The sequence below is a fragment of the Phytophthora infestans genome, genomic scaffold (genome assembly GCF_000142945.1).
Source record: "Phytophthora infestans T30-4 supercont1.29 genomic scaffold, whole genome shotgun sequence".
NCBI lineage: Eukaryota > Oomycota > Peronosporomycetes > Peronosporales > Peronosporaceae > Phytophthora > Phytophthora infestans.
The window spans coordinates 797,454-821,187 of NW_003303730.1; the positions used below are offsets into that span (position 1 = coordinate 797,454).

Genomic DNA, 23,734 nt, shown 5'->3' on the forward strand with positions numbered 1-23,734 from the left:
GGCAAGAAGCTGGAGCGAGACGTCCTGAACGACGTGCGGGACGACGAGTATGATGGTCGAAAGTGTCTTAAGTGCGAACAAAACAGGGCACTTGGGGGCGGCGTCTCCAAGCAAGAAGAAACAGTGGGCGGAAAACGGAGATGCGGACTTCGTTCTCGCGGACGAGTCGACCATCAGGAAGGGCGACTGGATCCTCGACAGCGGTTCAAGTTGTCATCTAGTCAATGACCTGAGCCTGCTGGAGGATCCAGAGGATTTCGACAGCCAATGCATCACTGCGGACGGAGGGGTGCTCAAGGTGACCAGGCGTGGCAACGTGATGCTGATAGCGATAGCAATGAGACGTACGACCCGAGTACGGTTGCTCAACATGCAATACGCTGAGAGCCTGGAAAGAACATTATCTCGTACGACCTTTTGGAAGCGAAACGATACGGCCTTGCGTACCGCGGAAAGCACCGTGTGGTGGCAGGGGTCGGCGGTCTTCGACGTTGAGAAGACCAACAACGTGCTGATGGTGCGAGAGTCGGGAGCAAGTGACCGCGGGAACGCGGGGGGGGGGGCTCGTGTCGTAGTTGGCCGTGAACGAGGCCGCGGTAGGGCAGGACGTGCAAAGCGGGTCGCTCTGGCATTTCCACCGCAGACTCGGACATCTGAACTAGGACACAATCATATACATGGCGAAAGATCCGGCGTCGGGGATTGCGCTGACGGATGAGTTGCGTGCGAATTGTTTGGCCTGTGCGCAAGGCAAACCAACGAAGAACCAGCAGTCGCGGAAAGACTCAAGGGGAGGGGGTCTCACCAATAGATGTTATTGGTAGAGTCATCTGCTCCGACTTGAAGTGGCCACGCGATCGACTCGGAAACCGAGGTATGATCAACTTCATTGATCATAGAACCAACTATTGTCGAGTGTTCTTGGCTAAGAGCAAGGACGTTGCAGCGATGAAGTTCAAGCACTTAATGGCCTTCTTGGAGCGACGGTTCAAGTACCGTATTCACGTACTGCGGACTGGCGAAGGAGGAGAATACAAGACTCTCGAATTGTTCTGCAAGGGGACGGGGAATGAACGGCAAGTGAGTGAGCCACGAAATCAGGCCAGCAAGGGTAAAGCCGAACGCATGCACCACACAATCATGAACACGGTGCGGAGCATGATCTTTGGTTCTGGGTTTCCACTCAAATTCTGGATCAACGCTGCGGAATACGCAGCCTACATACTAAATAGAAGCCCGACCAAAGCAAATGCAGGATTCGAAGTCACCGTTGCAAATGCTGACAAAGTCTGCCCCAGATCTGGGAGACATAGTGGTCTTTGGTTCGCCCTGCACAGTGCTCGTTGACGCCAAACGTAATACGTTAGAACACGAGGCAAACCGGGCATGATTGTTGGCAAGAGTGACGAGACTATGGGCAATCGTGTGTACATTTCCAAGTACAAGGTAGCTGTAGTGACACAGCACGTGAGCAACGTGGAGACACTCAGTGAAGCTCAAAATGATCAGCTTAAACGAGTACACCTCGAGGAGTCTAAGGACTCGTAGATCTCGACTGAACAAACTTCGAAGAATACCACAAAAAAGGGCAAGAAGAAGCGTGGCGGTGAAAGAAACCGCTGGACACGCGACAAACACCAGATACGCGCGGATACACGGAAGGCTACAGAGACGTAAGTGATGGTGAAAGAGAAGCCACGTCGGACACGGACGCGGTGAACAGTGTACGCGAGACTGAGTACTGAGGAGCCGACTGTGGAGAAAGTGGCTGGTAGCCATTGCAGAGGAGCTCAACGCACTGGAGGAAAACGAAGTGTGGGTAGTGGTGGTGCCGCCAGTAGGCAGCCATGCATTGCATACTAAATGGATCTTCAAGACAAGGACAGACGCTGACGGAGCCATAGAGAGATTGAAAGCGAGACTGGTCGTGTGCGGAAACGAACAGATGTTTGGCATCGATTTCAGCCTCACCTTCGCAGCGGTAATCGAGCTAAGCACAGTCAAGGTGATCTTGGTGTTCGCGTTGCGCTGGGGGATACCGGCAAGGCACGGAGATATCCCCAATGCATACGTGAGAGCGGGCAAGGAACTACACCTAGAGATATACCTGGAAATGCCGCAGGGAATGGAGATCGACGAGAAACAGTTGCGCAAGCTAGGTGCTAGTGGCAAGGGGTAAGCTAGCCCTACGCCAGAAGAGCTCACTGTAGGATCTACGTCAAGCAAGCAGGCTGTGGAGCAAGTTATAGCACTCCAAGTTGGAGAAGGCAGGCTTCACGCGCTGAGTCACATGCATGTGCCTGTACTACAAGTGCCATGGGAAAGAAATGATTCTCGTGGGCGTGTACGTCGACGATCGGCTCGTCACGGCATCGAAGCTGTCCTTGGTGAACGCGTTCTTCGCGTCGATGCGTGTGTCGTCAATGAAAGACCTTGGTGAGGTGCGCAAGTTCCTGGGGGATGCGTGTAGATCTGGACGAGAGCGAGGGATGTTCGCTGGACCAGCAAATGACTATTAAGGAGTTACTCGAGCAGCACGGGCTCGCGTGCGCGAACGGCGTACAAGTGCCCATCGGCGAGGAGAGCAACGACGCTGAGGCCAGGGAACCGGAGCTGCTGACGAGGACGGGAGCACCGGTAGTACCGATAGTGCGCAGCTTTCAGTCGCTTGTCGGAAGTCCTGTGGATTGCACATTGCACACGACCTGACATTAGTTTTGCAGTCCACAAGGCTACACATCGCACGCATCAACCCACGACGAACGACTGGAATCTGGCAAAAAGGATAACACGGTACTTGAAGGAGACGAAGGGCTGGAAGGTCGTGATAGAAAGCAGGAGCGACGCGGACTTTGCGGCAGACAAATGAGACAGGAAGTTCGTCACCGGAGGAGTGGTGACGCTGGACGGCGCTAAGGTGCAATGGGCCTGTAAGAAACAATCAGGAGTGTCGTTGTCGACGATGGGGGCGGAGTTCACGTCGGCATCGCACGTTGGACGAGAGCTACTGCGACTACAAGAGCTGCACTTCCGTGTGGTGGAGCAACCGCTCTTGAAGATGGATAAACAGGCTGCCATAAATCAGCTGGAGTCCGATGAGAGCATGGCGAGTGCTAAGCATGTAGATATTCGAGTGAAGTCAAAATTCGACTACGCGAGAAAGGGCGTGATCAAGCCCGAGTCCGTAGAGTCGCGTGCGATGATGGCTGAACTTCTTACGAAGGCGCTCCCAGCGCCGAATGTAGCCGAGTTACACAATATCTTCAACTTGAAGTGACGCGATCCAAGAGCGCGACGACCGAGGAGGGGTATTGGAAAGAGACCGTCTGGGTAATTTCTTTAACCGGTTCGGGCGCCGGATCCGGGATTTGTAGAGGATGAAGGCACGGATGGCTACAAGGTACATCGCAAGGAGTAGATAGCTAATTGCAATGACACTTCTACATCCTCACGGTATATCCTCAAACTAACATTATGCTATGTGAAGCAACAACTCTTCCGACACATTCAGCGAAGAATCCCATAAGACTTGCGCCTTGAGTGCGGCTCGCATTCGGGCCAAATTTTGGCGAGGAGCGTGACTGCTTGGGCGAGCGCGCACGGGGTGACTTGATATACTGCTCTCCATGTTCGTGCGTGGAGTTGCTTTTTGAATTATGATTGGGATTTCATTGCGGGCGTTATGATATCGACATGACAGAAAGTTAGTGAATGCTCTTTTTAGAAACAGCGGAAAGTATTGCTTTTTTCTTACATAAAACAACATTTTTACGTCAAAATATCGTACTTAGTTGGATTTTAGCTATTAAAAGTGCTCACATGTCAACTGCTTTAGTAAGACCATCTGTCCTTTTGTGAGCCAGCGTACGACGGACAACCTAGTTTTTCAAAAGAATTGATAATTGGTAAGACATCTAGGCTTAAGTATGAAATGGCCCAGAATGGATTAAGTGAGACCTGATTCGTAGGACGGTCGACTTACGCTTAAAGATCGCCTCCTGTTGGAGACACTTTTTTGCACTCATTTTGCGACGTAAACATGGAAACCGTCAGACATAACCCCACTCCTCCACCTCGTTCCTGCTGCCGAATTACCCAGTACATGTACTAGTGTAGCGCCAACCCCTGTGCAAATTGCATAGTACCATTACCTTGCTAATATAAGTAAGAAACAAGTAAGAAACTTATAATTTCTTGAGGATAACTGTGCTGCTATTAATAACGGTGTCTTGCTTTATGGCATACCTGTATAAAAATGTACTCGATTAGTAGAGCTGTACTTTCACATTTTTTAATCTTGACCTAATTAACTTTCTTGTTCTAGCTTTAAAAACTATTATATTAGTATATGAAAGGTCTACTGCAGTCGTTTTTATCACGAAAAAGTAAAAAAAAGGCGCTAAGATTTTTTTTTTTTGTTTATGATGATATTATCATGATTTCCATATAAAAGCACTACCAGCTCAACTCCCTAATATTACAAATTGATTGCAGGATAAGGCGTGGGCACTTAAACAAAAGTCGAATCGAATGTTGTGTTTCCTCCTCGTTTTGTTTCCCTCACAAACCCTACTGTCTACATAAAGTTGTTCATGTTACCATTGTTGCGCTTTTTCACAAAAGCCAAAAACGCCTTGCCTGCCTTGTTACCGAGTTTGAGACGGACGGTGTTGAGCTGCTTAATCAACGGAAGGTTTGCGAACTTTGGGGTCTTGAATAAAGCCGAAAATTGGCCAAGCTGGGAAGTCGTGATCGCCCTCTCTTCGCCCTTGCCACCCAGCTCAAAACTTCCTTTAAGATAGCGGTGGCCTTCGTTTACGCGCTCGTAAGGCGATTGATTCACCAAGCTTGAAGTCTCGACGGTTTGATCAGCGCTTGCAATCGCGCTGTAACTTGCCAGCGCCAGGAGGAAAAAGTGAATTCCACGCATGATTGATTCTAAGTTGCACTTGTCCTGTTCGGGTCAAAATCGTGTGTGCGATGACTGTGGAATGTGTTCAAGGGCCACACTCTGCAGGTTTACTCCTCTATCGCCTGATCGTCTGAGCCATATGGAGTAGGATGAGTTTAAATAGGGTATAGTTACAAGTTGCTTGTGATTGCATCAAGATGTGGATATAATGTGTAAAGTCACCGTTCGACACAAACACACAAACTCCATTCAAACTCCACCAAGGATCAATCCTTTGAGTTTCCACATTTGAGAGAAATCGCCATAATTTAGAAAAGTACTCCGATTCACTAAAAAAAAACACCGTCTCTGAGTTATTAAGCTCATATCCAGACCTTGAAGCACCAAGTCACTTCGTGAACAAGGCCTTCGCGGCATTACATTGACGTTGGCATGGACCGAGGCCAGCCTAGAATTTATTCAGTAACAGGTACTTCACTGTAAAGTTAGTATTTTGAAGTAGCTGTTCGGTTGGTGTAGGAACTGAAGGCATCAGCTAGTAAACGGTCTCTAAATAAATCCCTGTTTGAGCGATACTAGGATTGAATACGCCGGAGGTTAATGGGTTACCGTGCTACCGAAAAGCGACCAGAAGTACAATGTGGTTTGCTTTTGACAGCCGGTGTCTAGTCAGCTGTAGCCTAAAAAAAGACAAGTACGAAGTACAACACACAACCAGCCTTATTAGTTATGGACATTGAAGAGACCATATAGATGCCATAAACGGCCATTTGATTTTGATCTACTTAGAAACATGAACTGTACGTTGCTGCGTTTCAAACGATGCTTTGACCAATCAACCAAGTGCATATTTTCTAAACTGCACGTTGCTGCGTTACAAACGGCACAAACAATACTTTGGGCCACAAATCGAGGCTCAATTAATGGACATCTCTATATTTTATCTCGCCTGGCAGCTCAATTTGCTCTATTTGAGCAGTCGACCGAGATAGTGGTTAGATGCTTTACAGTAAACGTGATTATGTATGACCACCATACATGATTATGAGCACCATAATCATGTAAAAAACGTCGTTTGCTCGAGCTCGAGTCGCTGCCAGCGAGTCACTGTGTGTCCATATCCTTCTGCTCCTGGCGGTACAGACGCGCCAATTCGTCTCTCAAGTGTCGTAGGTTACGCTGGGTCACCCAACCTGGGTGTGGGCCAGTCACTGGGAAAGCGCGGCTTTGCTGTGTCCCGAGTAGGCGGCATGATGAAGAGGAGGACAGACGAGGCTTTGTTTCTGGTCGTTGGAAGGGTCATTTGGGCCAAATTTTGGCGAGGAGCGGGACTGCTTGGGCGAGCGCGCACGGGGTGACTTGATATACTGTACTCTATGTTCGTGCGTGGAGTTGCTTTTTAAATTCTGATAGGCGAGATTTATTGTCTTTTCGGGCGTTATGATATCGACATGACAGAAAGTTAGTGAATGCTCTTTTTAGAAACAGCGGAAAGTATTGCTTTTTTCTTACATAAAACAACATTTTTACGTCAAAATATCGTACTTAGTTGGATTTTAACTATTAAAAGTGCTCACATGTCAACTGCTTTAGTAAGACCATCTGTCCTTTTGGGAGCCAGCGTACGACGGACAACCTAGTTTTTCAAAAGAATTGATAATTGGTAAGACATCTAGGCTTAAGTATGAAATGGCCCAGAATGGATTAAGTGAGACCTGATTCGTAGGACGGTCGACTTACGCTTAAAGATCGCCTCCTATTGGAGACACTTTTTTGCACTCATTTTGCGACGCAAACATGGAAACCGTCAGACATAACCCCACTCCTCCACCTCGTTCCTGCTGCCGAATTACCCAGTACATGTACTAGTGTAGCGCCAACCCCTGTGCAAATTGCATAGTACCATTACCTTGCTAATATAAGTAAGAAACAAGTAAGAAACTTATAATTTCTTGAGGATAACTGTGCTGCTATTAATAACGGTGTCTTGCTTTATGGCATACCTGTATAAAAATGTACTCGATTAGTAGAGCTGTACTTTCACATTTTTTAATCTTGAACTATTTAACTTTCTTGTTTTAGCTCTAAAAAAGTAAATATTATTATATTAGTATGTGAAAGGTCTACTGTAGTGGTTTTTATCACCAAAAAGTAAAAAAAAGGCGCTAAGATTTAATTTTTTTTGTTTATGATGATATTATCATGATTTCCATATAAAAGCACTACCAGCTCAACTCCCTAATATTACAAATTGATTGCGTGGGCACTTAAACAAAAGTCGAATCGAATGTTGCGTTTCCTCCTCGTTTTGTTTCCCTCACAAACCCTACTGTCTACATAAAGTTGTTCATGTTACCATTGTTGCGCTTTTTCACAAAAGCCAAATACGCCTTTCCTGCCTTGCTACCGAGTTTGAGTTGGACGGTGTTGAGCTGCTTAATCAACGGAAGGTTCGCGAACTTTGGGGTCTCGAATAAAGCCGAAAATTGGCCAAGCTGGGGAGTCGTGATCGCCCTCTCTTCGCCCTTGCCACCCAGCTCAGTACTCCCTTTAAGATGGCGGTGGCCTTCATTTACGCGTTCGTAAGGCGATTGATTCACCAAGCTTGAAGTCTCGACGGTTTGATCAGCGCTTGCAATCGCGCTGTAACTTGCCAGCGCCAGGAGGAAAAAGTGAATTCCACGCATGATTGATTCTAAGTTGCACTTGTCCTGTTCGGGTCAAAATCGTGTGTGCGATGACTGTGGAATGTGTTCAAGGGCCACACTCTGCAGGTTTACTCCTCTATCGCCTGATCGTCTGAGCCATATGGAGTAGGATGAGTTTAAATAGGGTATAGTTACAAGTTGCTTGTGATTGCATCAAGATGTGGATATAATGTGTAAAGTCACCGTTCGACACAAACACACAAACTCCATTCAAACTCCACCAAGGATCAATCCTTTGAGTTTCCACATTTGAGAGAAATCGCCATAATTTAGAAAAGTACTCCGATTCACTAAAAAAAAACACCGTCTCTGAGTTATTAAGCTCATATCCAGACCTTGAAGCACCAAGTCACTTCGTGAACAAGGCCTTCGCGGCATTACATTGACGTTGGCATGGACCGAGGCCAGCCTAGAATTTATTCAGTAACAGGTACTTCACTGTAAAGTTAGTATTTTGAAGTAGCTGTTCGGTTGGTGTAGGAACTGAAGGCATCAGCTAGTAAACGGTCTCTAAATAAATCCCTGTTTGAGCGATACTAGGATTGAATACGCCGGAGGTTAATGGGTTACAGTGCTACCGAAAAGCGACCAGAAGTACTTAACAATGTGGTTTGCTTTTGACAGCCGGTGTCTAGTCAGCTGTAGCCTAAAAAAAGACAAGTACGAAGTACAACACACAACCAGCCTTATTAGTTATGGACATTGAAGAGACCATATAGATGACATAAACGGTCATTTGATTTTGATCTACTTAGAAACACGAACTGCACGTTGCTGCGTTTCAAACGATGCTTTGACCAATCAACCAAGTGCATATTTTCTAAACTGCACGTTGCTGCGTTACAAACGGCACAAACAATACTTTGAGCCACAAATCGAGGCTCAATTAATGGACATCTCTATATATTATCTCGCCTGGCAGCTCAATTTGCTCTATTTGAGCAGTCGACCGAGATAGTGGTTAGATGCTTTACAGTAAACGTGATTATGTATGAGCACCATACATGATTATGAGCACCATAATCATGTAAAAACGTCGTTTGCTCGAGCTCGAGTCGCTGCCAGCGAGTCACTATGTGTCCATATCCTTCTGCTCCTGGCGGTACAGACGCGCCAATTCGTCTCTCAAGTGTCGTAGGTTACGCTGGGTCACCCAACCTGGGTGTGGGCCAGTCGCTGGGAAAGCGCGGCTTTGCTCTTCTCGAGGGTGTTACGGTCCACCAGGAGTAGGCGGCTCTCATCACGCAGCATTTGCGTTGCGATACGGAGCGTGTCGTCGCGCACTTTGTTGCATGATGAAGAGGGGGACAGACGAGGCTTTGTTTCTGGTCGTTGGAAGGGTCATTTGGGCCAAATTTTGGCGAGGAGCGGGACTGCTTGGGCGAGCGCGCACGGGGTGACTTGATATACTGTACTCTATGTTCGTGCGTGGAGTTGCTTTTTAAATTCTGACAGGCGAGATTTATTGTCTTTTCGGGCGTTATGATATCGACATGACAGAAAGTTAGTTAATGCTCATTTTAGAAACAGCGGAAAGTATTGCTTTTTTCTTACATAAAACAACATTTTTACGTCAAAATATCGTACTTAGTTGGATTTTAACTATTAAAAGTGCTCACATGTCAACTGCTTTAGTAAGACCATCTGTCCTTTTGTGAGCCAGCGTACGACGGACAACCTAGTTTTTCAAAAGAATTGATAATTGGTAAGACATCTAGGCTTAAGTATGAAATGGCCCAGAATGGATTAAGTGAGACCTGATTCGTAGGACGGTCGACTTACGCTTAAAGATCGCCTCCTGTTGGAGACACTTTTTTGCACTCATTTTGCGACGTAAACATGGAAACCGTCAGACATAACCCCACTCCTCCACCTCGTTCCTGCTGCCGAATTACCCAGTACATGTACTAGTGTAGCGCCAACCCCTGTGCAAATTGCATAGTACCATTACCTTGCTAATATAAGTAAGAAACAAGTAAGAAACTTATAATTTCTTGAGGATAACTGTGCTGCTATTAATAACGGTGTCTTGCTTTATGGCATACCTGTATAAAAATGTACTCGATTAGTAGAGCTGTACTTTCACATTTTTTAATCTTGACCTAATTAACTTTCTTGTTCTAGCTTTAAAAACTATTATATTAGTATATGAAAGGTCTACTGCAGTCGTTTTTATCACGAAAAAGTAAAAAAAAGGCGCTAAGATTTAATTTTTTTTGTTTATGATGATATTATCATGATTTCCATATAAAAGCACTACCAGCTCAACTCCCTAATATTACAAATTGATTGCAGGATAAGGCGTGGGCACTTAAACAAAAGTCGAATCGAATGTTGTGTTTCCTCCTCGTTTTGTTTCCCTCACAAACCCTACTGTCTACATAAAGTTGTTCATGTTACCATTGTTGCGCTTTTTCACAAAAGCCAAAAACGCCTTGCCTGCCTTGTTACCGAGTTTGAGACGGACGGTGTTGAGCTGCTTAATCAACGGAAGGTTCGCGAACTTTGGGGTCTTGAATAAAGCCGAAAATTGGCCAAGCTGGGAAGTCGTGATCGCCCTCTCTTCGCCCTTGCCACCCAGCTCAAAACTTCCTTTAAGATAGCGGTGGCCTTCGTTTACGCGCTCGTAAGGCGATTGATTCACCAAGCTTGAAGTCTCGACGGTTTGATCAGCGCTTGCAATCGCGCTGTAACTTGCCAGCGCCAGGAGGAAAAAGTGAATTCCACGCATGATTGATTCTAAGTTGCACTTGTCCTGTTCGGGTCAAAATCGTGTGTGCGATGACTGTGGAATGTGCTCAAGGGCCACACTCTGCAGGTTTACTCCTCTATCGCCTGATCGTCTGAGCCATATGGAGTAGGATGAGTTTAAATAGGGTATAGTTACAAGTTGCTTGTGATTGCATCAAGATGTGGATATAATGTGTAAAGTCACCGTTCGACACAAACACACAAACTCCATTCAAACTCCACCAAGGATCAATCCTTTGAGTTTCCACATTTGAGAGAATCGCCATAATTTAGAAAAGTACTCCGATTCACTAAAAAAAAACACCGTCTCTGAGTTATTAAGCTCATATCCAGACCTTGAAGCACCAAGTCACTTCGTGAACAAGGCCTTCGCGGCATTACATTGACGTTGGCATGGACCGAGGCCAGCCTAGAATTTATTCAGTAACAGGTACTTCACTGTAAAGTTAGTATTTTGAAGTAGCTGTTCGGTTGGTGTAGGAACTGAAGGCATCAGCTAGTAAACGGTCTCTAAATAAATCCCTGTTTGAGCGATACTAGGATTGAATACGCCGGAGGTTAATGGGTTACAGTGCTAGCGAAAAGCGACCAGAAGTACTTAACAATGTGGTTTGCTTTTGACAGCCGGTGTCTAGTCAGCTGTAGCCTAAAAAAAGACAAGTACGAAGTACAACACACAACCAGCCTTATTAGTTATGGACATTGAAGAGACCATATAGATGACATAAACGGCCATTTGATTTTGATCTACTTAGAAACATGAACTGCACGTTGCTGCGTTTCAAACGATGCTTTGACCAATCAACCAAGTGCATATTTTCTAAACTGCACGTTGCTGCGTTACAAACGGCACAAACAATACTTTGAGCCACAAATCGAGGCTCAATTAATGGACATCTCTATATTTTATCTCGCCTGGCAGCTCAATTTGCTCTATTTGAGCAGTCGACCGAGATAGTGGTTAGATGCTTTACAGTAAACGTGATTATGTATGACCACCATACATGATTATGAGCACCATAATCATGTAAAAAACGTCGTTTGCTCGAGCTCGAGTCGCTGCCAGCGAGTCACTGTGTGTCCATATCCTTCTGCTCCTGGCGGTACAGACGCGCCAATTCGTCTCTCAAGTGTCGTAGGTTACGCTGGGTCACCCAACCTGGGTGTGGGCCAGTCACTGGGAAAGCGCGGCTTTGCTGTGTCCCGAGTAGGCGGCATGATGAAGAGGAGGACAGACGAGGCTTTGTTTCTGGTCGTTGGAAGGGTCATTTGGGCCAAATTTTGGCGAGGAGCGGGACTGCTTGGGCGAGCGCGCACGGGGTGACTTGATATACTGTACTCTATGTTCGTGCGTGGAGTTGCTTTTTAAATTCTGATAGGCGAGATTTATTGTCTTTTCGGGCGTTATGATATCGACATGACAGAAAGTTAGTGAATGCTCTTTTTAGAAACAGCGGAAAGTATTGCTTTTTTCTTACATAAAACACGACATTTTTAGATCAAATATCGTACTTAGTTGGATTTTAACTATTAAAAGTGCTCACATGTCAACTGCTTTAGTAAGACCATCTGTCCTTTTGTGAGCCAGCGTACGACGGACAACCTAGTTTTTCAAAAGAATTGATAATTGGTAAGACATCTAGGCTTAAGTATGAAATGGCCCAGAATGGATTAAGTGAGACCTGATTCGTAGGACGGTCGACTTACGCTTAAAGATCGCCTCCTATTGGAGACACTTTTTTGCACTCATTTTGCGACGCAAACATGGAAACCGTCAGACATAACCCCACTCCTCCACCTCGTTCCTGCTGCCGAATTACCCAGTACATGTACTAGTGTAGCGCCAACCCCTGTGCAAATTGCATAGTACCATTACCTTGCTAATATAAGTAAGAAACAAGTAAGAAACTTATAATTTCTTGAGGATAACTGTGCTGCTATTAATAACGGTGTCTTGCTTTATGGCATACCTGTATAAAAATGTACTCGATTAGTAGAGCTGTACTTTCACATTTTTTAATCTTGACCTAATTAACTTTCTTGTTCTAGCTTTAAAAACTATTATATTAGTATATGAAAGGTCTACTGTAGTGGTTTTTATCACCAAAAAGTAAAAAAAAGGCGCTAAGATTTAATTTTTTTTGTTTATGATGATATTATCATGATTTCCATATAAAAGCACTACCAGCTCAACTCCCTAATATTACAAATTGATTGCAGGATAAGGCGTGGGCACTTAAACAAAAGTCGAATCGAATGTTGCGTTTCCTCCTCGTTTTGTTTCCCTCACAAACCCTACTGTCTACATAAAAGTTGTTCATGTTACCATTGCTGCGCTTTTTCACAAAAGCCAAAAACGCCTTGCCTGCCTTGTTACCGAGTTTGAGACGGACGGTGTTAAGCTGCTTAATCAACGGAAGGTTTGCGAACTTTGGGGTCTTGAATAAAGCCGAAAATTGGCCAAGCTGGGAAGTCGTGATCGCCCTCTCTTCGCCCTTGCCACCCAGCTCAGTACTTTCTTTAAGATAGCGGTGGCCTTCGTTTACGCGTTCGTAAGGCGATTGATTCACCAAGCTTGAAGTCTCGACGGTTTGATCAGCGCTTGCAATCGCGCTGTAACTTGCCAGCGCCAGGAGGAAAAAGTGAATTCCACGCATGATTGATTCTAAGTTGCACTTGTCCTGTTCGGGTCAAAATCGTGTGTGCGATGACTGTGGAATGTGTTCAAGGGCCACACTCTGCAGGTTTACTCCTCTATCGCCTGATCGTCTGAGCCATATGGAGTAGGATGAGTTTAAATAGGGTATAGTTACAAGTTGCTTGTGATTGCATCAAGATATGGATATAATGTGTAAAGTCACCGTTCGACACAAACACACAAACTCCATTCAAACTCCACCAAGGATCAATCCTTTGAGTTTCCACATTTGAGAGAAATCGCCATAATTTAGAAAAGTACTCCGATTTCACTAAATAAAACACCGTCTCTGAGTTATTAAGCTCGTATCCAGACCTTGAAGCACCAAGTCCCGGAATATATGTAATTATTGTATACCTACTAGTCACTTCGTGAACAAGGCCTTCGCGGCATTACATTGACGTTGGCATGGACCGAGGCCTGCCTAGAATTTATTCAGTAACAGGTAATTCACTGTAAAGTTAGTATTTTGAAGTGGCTGTTCGGTTGGTGTAGGAACTGAAGGCATCAGCTAGTAAACGGTCTCTAAATAAATCCCTGTTTGAGCGATACTAGGATTGAATATGCCGGAGGTTAATGGGTTACCGTGCCACCGAAAAGCGACCAGAAGTACTTAACAATGTGGTTTGGTTTTGACAGCCGGTGTCTAGTCAGCTGTAGCCTAAAATAAGACAAGTACGACACAACCAGCCTTATTAGTTATGGACATTGAAGAGACTATATAGATGACATAAACGGTCATTTGATTTTGATCTACTTAGAAACACGAACTGCACGTTACTGCGTTTCAAACGATGCTTTGACCAATCAACCAAGTGCATATTTTCTAAACTGCACGTTGCTGCGTTACAAACGGCACAAACAATACGTTGAGCCACAAATCGAGGCTCAATTAATGGACATCTCTATATTTTATCTCGCCTGGCAGCTCAATTTGCTCTATTTGAGCAGTCGACCGAGATAGTGGTTAGATGCTTTACAGTAAACGTGATTATGTATGACCACCATACATGATTATGAGCACCATAATCATGTAAAAACGTCGTTTGCTCGAGCTCGAGTCGCTGCCAGCGAGTCACTGTGTGTCCATATCCTTCTGCTCCTGGCGGTACAGACGCGCCAATTCGTCTCTCAAGTGTCGTAGGTTACGCTGGGTCACCCAACCTGGGTGTGGGCCAGTCGCTGGGAAAGCGCGGATTTGCTCTTCTCGAGGGTGTTACGGTCCACCAGGAGTAGGCGGATCTCATCACGCAGCATTTGCGTTGTGATACGGAGCGTGTCGTCGCGCACTTTGCTGCATGATGAAGAGGGGGACAGACGAGGCTTTGTTTCTGGTCGGAGGAGTCCTACGCTCCTTGCCAAAATTTGGCTTAAATGTCCTACTAGGACGGGTCATTTGGGCCAAATTTTGGCGAGGAGCGTGGCTGCTTGGGCGAGCGCGCACGGGGTGACTTGATATACTGTAGTCTATGTTCGTGCGTGGAGTTGCTTTTTGAATTCTGATAGGCGAGATTTATTGTCGTTGGGAGTTTGAAATCGACATGACAGAAAGTTAGTGAATGCTCTTTATAGACAGCGGAAAGGATTGCTATTTTTCTTACAAAAAAACAACAATTTTAGGTCGAATATCGTACTTAAATGGAATCAAACTATTAAAAGTGCTCACATTATGGAGGGCTTGTGCTGACAGCTTTGCCTATAAATGACATGGACTTTGTTCTATGTTGGCAGTATAAATAGATGCACTCGGAGGAGCAAATGCGAAACGGTATTGAGTGCATAATTTTGATAGCTCGAAACCCATTAACTTCTCAGGCTAATCCAGCTTGCTAAGAAAAATTATCCATGAGACAGCTTCAGTTTGCGAATTAGCTACTTATATATGATGGCACACAAGCAGCCATGATATTAGCAGAGCCTCGTCTTTAGTTACTGTCTACTAGCCACCACGAAAAATATTTTTTTTGCTTCCTACGAAGATACAGCACTAGCTACTGTCTTAGTACCATCATGCGGGTATCTACAGCACAACCTTTAGCGGTATTCGGTGGGATACAGCAGATGACTTTACTGACCACACCGGTACTACGCCTAATACTGTATAGCAAAAGGATAATGCTGGCAATATAAGTAGGACTTGATAATGCAATACGCACCCCATGTCGACGGCTTTGCGGAGGTATTGAGAAACTCAAGGGGCTATGGAAAACCCTTGAAACAAGGATCCAAGCCTGGGTGAATAGAAAACTCGAACCCAGCTTTCAGAAGTTGGCTGACGAAGGCAAGAATGTCTCGGATGTCAAGGCGGAGTTTAGGAACAGGTTGATGGGAGCTGGTTTGTGAGGTACGCTATCAGCTACGCCGACCGTTATGAGGCGTTGTGCGCAATTAACCGTCCAGAACTTGTCGTATGAGATTTGGGGGACGACGTCAAAACGCTGGTTCTTACCTCGGTTACTGGACGAATTACAAAATAAAAGTATCGATCTTTCCGACATATTCAGCCTGTAATTATTTAGTGCTTGTGGTATATTCCAAAAGTAAGAACTTTTTTCTTTTCGCAAAAAAAGCATAGTATCAGTAACCTCAAGCTCTCTCTTGACACGACCTCTACTAAAATTAATGATACGCTGAAAATACAACGTCGTATCAACTAATGCCACGCAAAAAACTCTGGAGTTTACTGGAAGCGTAGCTTGCCTTGCGAAGGCGGTAGCTATGTTTCGCAAGTTCGTGGCCGAACTCCTTGTTTTTTCCTTTTATACCCAGTAGTTCTAGGGTCATTCTCTACCACTTCTTATATAAACGCTTCCCTTCAAGCAATATCATCTGGGTGAATGGGTTTTGAAGTCTTCCCTGGACGACACAAGCAACATTCACGTTCTTGTTTTCGTTGTGACGCAACTTCAAATTTTAGCCTGGCCCCATTTACTACACTGTAATGCCTATAATAAGTTATTTACATTTGTAGACTCTTCAGCAGTGAATAGCGGCATGAATTTAAACAAGGTTTTAGTCCAAAAGAAAGGCAAAATGTGGAGAAAGAGGTTAAATCAAATCTGTCATGGGCCAGACCGTAGTAACAAATTTGGATAAATATTTGAAGAATGCTAGGAATTAAAACTATTATTTGACAAAAAATAAAGCTCAGCCACAAAGAACCGTTTCCTTGAATGCACCCGGCGACACTGGATGCTAGCATTCGAAAATTTACGGGTGGAGGTAGTGGTTAACTTGAAATGGCGTGCTAGGGTTTTTGCAATAATTGTTTTTCTTAGCTGAAGTGCTAGTACAAAAATGCAAGGACGTCTTTCCATGGGACAATGAACACTACCACCAACATTGGTGGTAGACAACAAGAGTGGCATGCATTTAATGATAAGCAACATTGTTCTTCCTGCTATTCTTTCACTTTTTGTGAGTATCATCCCACAGAGCTCTTATGAGCACGGAAGAGGTGGCTCCATGTCTTCAGTGCACGACTAGTGTCTACTATCGTACCAATCACCAAACTGTTTGAAGAATTTCCACTTGAAGCTTCGCAGATCCAAATTAGGGCCATCGAAACCCACATATCCCTGCCTTCCGTCGCGGTATTTTTTTTCCAGTTTCTCGAACGCTTTCAGTTTCGCTTTACTGTTGCCCAAAAGTTTTTCAAAGGTTGACTCCGAAGCATCTTCGATTCTACCGAAAACTTTGGTAAACCATCCTCGTTCTTCCGCTGCAACAGACTCCGATTCGTAGCTGGGATAGTTGGCGCTCTTCTGAGATGTTTTGACGGCTTGCCTTAACACTCTCTTCGCCGTGGTACTACCAGTATTATCAGCAGAAGCGGTAACAAGCAGATCGAATTTGTCGCTCAGCATTTTGACATCCGTAGCCTCTGAGCTAGTGACCATGTTAGTGAAGAAAGCGAGAGCTACAAGAAGGAGGGTACAGCGGAGCATGAGTACTGCTAACATTAGAGCGATAGAGCACTCGGAGGACTTGAGAGAGCATCCTCTTATTAATTAATTAATAGGCCTGAACGGTAGACGACGTATGGTTAGGCTACAGTATTCTACAAATGTTTTTTTTTGGCAAATACGTACACTTAAGTACAGTTTCAAAGCGAAACTACACTGTGATTATCGTCTCCCGGCAAACTTATTCAGAGATTGCCCTTATTGGACCCCATATGATTGGACAGTACCAGTGCAAAAACAGCCCCATTATAACATGGGTTAATAATGAGTGCGCAGTGTTCACAATAGGATATCAAAACGGTATACTACTGCAAGCTCTGCAGCATTTCGCTTTATTCATTATCTACCCCCCCTCCCAGTGCGGCATCGTCTGACACATGTGCATGGCGAACCGCAATAAGACACTGCTACTGCTCCTGAAACACACGCACAGCTTCACTTTGAGCAGGGAAAGGCTGCGTTTGAGCTGAATGCCGAAGAAGCATTGCGGCACTAAAGAAGCACCTGCGACACTATTCCACGAATTGGCTGTCTTGTAGCAAGAAAAGTTAAGTAGAATTGATAGTAAGCAACTAATGTGGATTTATAAGATTCACGTTTACTTGCGCGAGTTAAGTTGAATCGAGGGTCAATTTGGTTTAACTCGCGCGAGCTTAGTTGAGGCGAGGGTCAATTCACATTAATGCTAATGTGAGTATCGGTGAAAGATATCAAGGCCACGTCTAAATTCATGGTGATACTGTACCTCACTTTCGGTTCTGTAGATTTACCCGGGGTAACGGGAATCCCGCCATTTCGATATCTATCCAGTTGATTTAAAGATTTGCAGTCTTCATAAATAGCTTAGGTTCAGTAAGGGCGATCTGTGAATAAGTTTGGGGGTTCTGTGATTATCGTTTCCCGTACCAGCCTGGTAATAAGAGCCACGGGATTATCCCGTTATGTACCGAACTGTGTAAACCGCAGCTACACATCGTGATCATCATAGCATGATGGTATGCCAAAGCCCCCAGCTGTCACACAGCAACTCTACAGCTTGTTTAGAACCTAATGCTTCAAAGCACCGGTTATGCAAATTCATGGACAGATTTGTTGAAGTAAACATCTCCGATGTGATGGTGACTATCTAGTGGAATATAGCTGTGTTATTTCATAAAGATAAATCAAATACAACTGAACTGGTTGGTGGAGAATAACCCGTCTATAGAACACCAGACTCTCTAATTCATCACTTCTTCTTGTACCATCTTCACCACAGGCGTCTTCTCCTTCTACACTCAAGATTTCCTCTTAACTATGGCCGCCCAGACCACTCTACTTTTTGTCCTCACTCCTGTTGGAGCGTCAACGTCGTTGACATCGACGAACAGATCTAGTGTCATCAGGGAGAATCTGGTACGTACTACTCGTTGGCCCACTGTGTCAAGTGGACACAGGTCACAGTGCGATGAACACGGGCGACAGAGTGGCTCCAGCACTAGCGACATCAATGGGAGCGACGTGGGTATTTCGACGTGAGCGATGAGAAGGCTTGGGCATGCGGCTCGGTCAAAGGGGACTCCGTCTGCATGTAGTGTCAGTTAGTTTTGCATTTTAAAGACCCACCAGCTCAATCACTTTCCAAAACACCACGACGAGTACAAGCGCCTTTCCGCCTCTCCGCAACCCTCCTTCCTCCAAGTGTCAACTTCCGACAGGTTATGACGTCCGCAACTACGGCCACGGCGTTTGCGACGAAGCTGAAGCAGTTCAACGGTACTGGGTTCCCAGCGTGGGGCGCCCAGGTGAAGCTGGTCCTCGAGATCAAGGGACTCTGGGCTGACGTCGAGAAGGATGCGCCACCGGCTGACGGGCTTGCAGCGGAGGCTGAAGCGCTGAAGGTGTACGATGCGGCTGTCGCCGCTGGAACGTCCGGGACGGTGGCTCCGAGAACACCACTACATGAACAAGTCATGCGGCTGAAGATGGCGTCATCGATCATTCTGTCGGCGCTGACGGAGAAACTGGCAGCGGAGGTGTATCTGTTTAATCACCCGCTGGCCATGCTGCGCCACCTGCGGCTGACCTACAACGTGAAGTGTAGTACCAGCGTCGGTGCTGCGAAACGAGAGTACATGAGTCTGTACCTCGCTGATGGTGACTCCATGACGGAGCACATCAAGACCACCAAGAGGGTGATTGGGGACCTCCAAGAGCAGCGTGTGTACTTGGCGGACGAAGAGAAGCGCCAGAACTTCATGCAGAGTCTAGGACCTGCGTGGAACGGTTTTGTCGGCGTTCTCGAGATGTGCCAGACATTCGAGGCGATGGTGACGCGGTGCCAAGCTGAGGCAATTCGTCGAGACCAGCAGAAGAATCGTCGCTCGACGAATGGCAGTGGTAAGTCGAATGCATCGAATGGAGCCTTCTCTGCTGAACAAGTGGCTGGCAAGAAGGGGAAGAATAAACGTGACATGACCAAGGTCAAGTGTTACAGCTGCCAAGAAATGGGGCACTTCGCGCGAGACTGCTCGAAGGAGCGAGTGCCACCGAAGGGCAAGGGCGGCGAGGCCGCTAGTGTGGCGCTCTCGGTCCACGATGTGACCGACGAGTGCAAGCGAGAGTGGATCGTGGACAGCGGGGCCACGAGCCACATGACAGGACATGCTGACAACTTGGTGGGGGCGCGTGAGCTGGCAGAGCCTCGTGTGCTCACAGTTGCGTCCGGTGACAGCTTAATGGCAACCGCCATGGGACAAGCACCAATGTACAAAAACGGGAAAGAGGTATGCGTCCTCCAAGATGTCCCATTTGTGAAGGGACTAGCCCGCAACCTCGTGTCTGTTGGGGCGGCATCGCGTCGCGGGATGACGGTGGAGTTTAAGGGAGCTGGTTGCGCTATTCGCGCGTCGAATGGAGTGACCATACAAGCATCGAGAGCACACAACCAAATGTACGTGCTGGATGCTGCCAGAAAGCCCGTCGAAGATGTCGCGATCAATGACGAGCGAAGCGCCTCATGTGGAGACGTGGCATCGCCGCTTTGGACACTTAAATGTGCAAAGTGTTCAACAGCTACTGGGAGAGCTGAGAATACCATGGAAAGGTGCTGTGAAGCAAGCGTGCCCAACATGCGTGAGTGGCAAGCTGTCACAGAAGCCATTTGCCGCAAAGGACAAGCGCGTCCTCAAGAAAAACCAGATCCTGCTCGCAATCGACTACGTGGGGCCAATGCAGGTGACGTCTCGTGAAGGTTTTACTGGTATGGCGAACGTTGTTGTGGAGCCATTTCATCTAGATATGGTGTATCCACTTCGTGTGAAGAGCTCTCAAGCTCAACTGGATGCTATCGAGGACTGCATCGCGAAGATGAAGGCGTATGCTCCGACGTATCGTGTGGCGTTCGTCAAGTCAGACAACGCTGCAGAGTACACAGGTGGTGTGTTTGCTGCCTATTGTGAGAAGAACGACATTGTACAGGAGTTCTCGACTCCGTACAGTCCACAGCAGAATGGGAAGGTCGAGCGTGGCAATCGCGTAATTGTCGAGATGGCTCGGTCCATGATGCTTGGAGCCAACTTGCCAACAGTGTACTGGGCTGACGCAGTCGTGTGCGCTGGGTATGTGCGGAATCGCTGTCCAACGAAGGTGCTTGATGGGAAGACGCCGATGGAGGCCTTGTTTGGGAAAGCTCCTGACATCAGCAGCTTGAGAGTCTTTGGATATAAGGCGCAAGCACTGGTTCCGAAGGAGCACCGTAAGAAGCTGGACTCCAAGACACGCAACGGCATCTTCATCGGGTATGCTACCGGTGGTGCGTACTTGGTGTACATTCCGCACCATGGGACTGGTGAAGCAATCACGGCGCGCACCGTTGTATTCTACGAAGACCAGTTCCTTCCTGCCGAAGATGGAGACGAGATCACGATAAGCTCGCAGCTGGATCTCTTGCAGTTGGATGCGGTTAACAGCACGCTTTTATCACGTCTCGAGACAGTAGAAGAAGAAAAGCAAGATGTGTCCATGGCCACACCCGGTGAGGAGGACGTGGCAATGGCGCCGACACCGAGCGCAGTAAGCAGCAATTTGGAAACACCGGATCAACCAACGAGTGGGAGTTCTCAACCAGTGGGAGCCGCTCGTATGCAAGCCCGGCTTCGAGGTGATCCACTTCTAGAGAAGGCAAAGAAACCTGTTCGCAAGTCCAGCAGGATCCCGAGGTTAAGTCAGCGCAAGCTGGACTACGACGAGTCGCACTTGTCCATGGAGGAGGTCTGCGCGATGGTTGAAGAGCGTGTTTTCCCTGCAGCAGTTGATGGTAGGAGTGTTCGAGACGGCTACATCTACAGCAAGCTAACACCAAGTGACATTACGAATTGGGCTCTGGGTGTTGAGCCGCTCAACATTGAAGAAGTCGACGCGTCTGATGATCAAAGCGAGTGGGAGCGTGCAATGGACGACGCGATCCAGAGTCTTCTGGACAATGGGACGTTCGAAGAAGTACCATTGCCTCCAAACCGCACTGCTGTGAAGTCAAAATGGGTGTTAAAAAGAAAACTCTTGCGGATGGCAGCTTGGACAAGTACAAAGCACGTGTCGTCGCTAAGGGGTACAGCCAGCGGTTCGGAGTGGACTACACTGAGACGCTCAGCCCGGTCGTGCGCCACAGCACACTTCGGCTTGTGCTGGTCATTGTGGTGGCGAGACGCATGAAGCGCATGCAGTTGGATGTGAAGGCCGCGTTCCTCAACTCAGCCTTGGACGAAGAGATCTACCTGGAACCAGCTGAAGGCTACAAGAATGCTGATGAACACGTATGGCGTCTGTGCAATGCACTCTACGGGCTAAAGCAAGCGTCAAGATCCTGGTACGGAACCTGCGTCTCTTTTGGAGAGTCAAGGCTTCTATCAAGGAGAAGCCGACTACTGCCTGTTCTCGAAGGGCAGCGCGGATGACGACAATCTGATGATAATACTCGTTTACGTTGACGACATGTTGGGGTTCGCAACGCACGATGAGGACCTGGCCTCGTTCAAGGCTGCTATGGAAACGACATACGACGTGAACGACTTCGAGGATGCCAGCTACTTCCTTGGATTGGAGCTGCAGTGGTCACCAAGTGGTGACGAAGTGACTATCGGGCAGCAGAAGTATGCGAAGTCGATCCTCGAGCGGTTCAACATGGATAAAACGATGCCAGCACGCACTCCGATGGAGGAACGTTTTCGTGATCAACTCTTCAAGGTGCAGGAGGTGATCAACTTTCGTCCCCGTCCTGCCATCGGAGTGCTGCTATATATGACGGTAAACACGAGACCGGATATGGCTACTGCGGTGCGGATTCTTGCTCAAGAGATCGAGACTCCGACCGACTGCCTCAAGCACGGTGTGGAGCACGTCTTTCGGTACCTGCGCAACACTCACGATTTTGGGCTGGTATACAAGAGCAGTGCTGTAAAAGGACTCGCTGTATACTGCGACGCTGCATTCGCAGTGGAGCGCAATGCTAAGTCGGCGACGGGGTACGCTATCTTCTACGACGGCTGCCTGATCGAGTGGAATAAGCAGTCGATGGTAACGCTGTCCTTCACCGAGGCTGCGTACATTGCGATGGGGAGCGGTGTCCAGGAGTGTATTGGGATCAACTTGGTCTTAAAGGATTTGGGACTGGAAGTTGACCTGATCACTGTGTTCGGAGACAACCAAGGGGCCCAACACCTGGCGGAGAGCAAGGCCGTGACGCAACGCTCGCGCCCGATCGACACGAAATATCACTGGCTTCGTGAGAAGGTGAAGGAGGACCACATTCGTATCGAGTACTGCCCCACTGCGGAGATGATCGCCGACCACTTCACCAAGGCTCTGGGAGCAACCAAGTTCCAGTACTTTCGTGACCGTCTCGCCGTTCGTCGAGTGGGAGTGTTGGAGCGTCAACGTCGTTGACATCGACGAACAGATCTAGTGTCATCAGGGAGAATCTGGTACGTACTACTCGTTGGCCCACTGTGTCAAGTGGACACAGGATGAACACGGGCGACAGAGTGGCTCCAGCACTAGCGACATCAATGGGAGCGACGTGGGTATTTCGACGTGAGCGATGAGAAGGCTTGGGCAGGCGGCTCGTTCAAAGGGGACTCCGTCTGCATGTAGTGTCAGTTAGTTTTGCATTTTAAAGACCCACCAGCTCAATCACTTTCCAAAACACCACGACGAGTACAAGCGCCTTTCCGCCTCTCCGCAACCCTCCTTCCTCCAAGTGTCAACTTTCGACATTCGGTTGCGGGTACGCCTACAAGCCGGGCACAACCTACAAACACCACTGGACGCAGAATTTTGCCACCGGCAGTAAAGAGAGCTGCTCTTAACTAAAAACAACCAACGCTTCGCTTCTTGCGTCGTACCGTATTGAGTTATTATGAAAGCGTACAAGTGAGAAGCGCAAAAATGAACCGCGAAAAGGATATGGAAGACCAATTTACACGCTCAATTAACTCCGCTAGCTATATAATAATAGACTGGTACGATGCACGCTACAGGGAGCGGGGCTGACACGAGCGTGGAAGAGCAAGTCCAATTACGGCGAGTGTTTCGGCTGCTAGCGTTCGACACTCCTCTTCGACGACTGGAGCACAAGCTCGAGGTGGTTGATCGACGTGGCACACAGTGACAAGACCTCGCTGACCATGATCGAGTTGTGGTGATTTACTCAGAAACTGTCGGA

At 47.1% G+C, this 23,734-nt stretch overlaps 5 protein-coding genes across 5 annotated transcripts; all 5 read right to left on the reverse strand.

Annotated features, from left to right (window-relative positions):
- Positions 1-4,576: 4,576 nt before the first annotated feature.
- Positions 4,577-4,930, reverse strand: PITG_13534 (secreted RxLR effector peptide protein, putative; the record flags this gene model as incomplete). Its single annotated transcript, XM_002899697.2, has 1 exon — positions 4,577-4,930. The coding sequence occupies one exon, from the start codon at positions 4,928-4,930 to the stop codon at positions 4,577-4,579; it is 354 nt and encodes a 117-aa protein (XP_002899743.1).
- A 2,315-nt stretch (positions 4,931-7,245) lies between these two features.
- PITG_13535 (secreted RxLR effector peptide protein, putative) lies at positions 7,246-7,599 on the reverse strand (the record flags this gene model as incomplete). Its single annotated transcript, XM_002899698.2, has 1 exon — positions 7,246-7,599. One exon carries the CDS (start codon positions 7,597-7,599, stop codon positions 7,246-7,248), a length of 354 nt encoding a protein of 117 aa, XP_002899744.1.
- A 2,398-nt stretch (positions 7,600-9,997) lies between these two features.
- Positions 9,998-10,351, reverse strand: PITG_13536 (secreted RxLR effector peptide protein, putative; the record flags this gene model as incomplete). The annotated part of the gene is made up of 1 exon (XM_002899699.2): positions 9,998-10,351. The coding sequence occupies one exon, from the start codon at positions 10,349-10,351 to the stop codon at positions 9,998-10,000; it is 354 nt and encodes a 117-aa protein (XP_002899745.1).
- Positions 10,352-12,560: 2,209 nt separating this feature from the next.
- PITG_13537 (secreted RxLR effector peptide protein, putative) lies at positions 12,561-13,028 on the reverse strand (the record flags this gene model as incomplete). The annotated part of the gene is made up of 1 exon (XM_002899700.2): positions 12,561-13,028. The coding sequence occupies one exon, from the start codon at positions 13,026-13,028 to the stop codon at positions 12,561-12,563; it is 468 nt and encodes a 155-aa protein (XP_002899746.1).
- A 3,523-nt stretch (positions 13,029-16,551) lies between these two features.
- PITG_13538 (secreted RxLR effector peptide protein, putative) lies at positions 16,552-17,031 on the reverse strand (the record flags this gene model as incomplete). The annotated part of the gene is made up of 1 exon (XM_002899701.1): positions 16,552-17,031. The coding sequence occupies one exon, from the start codon at positions 17,029-17,031 to the stop codon at positions 16,552-16,554; it is 480 nt and encodes a 159-aa protein (XP_002899747.1).
- Between the last annotated feature and the right edge of the window lie 6,703 nt (positions 17,032-23,734).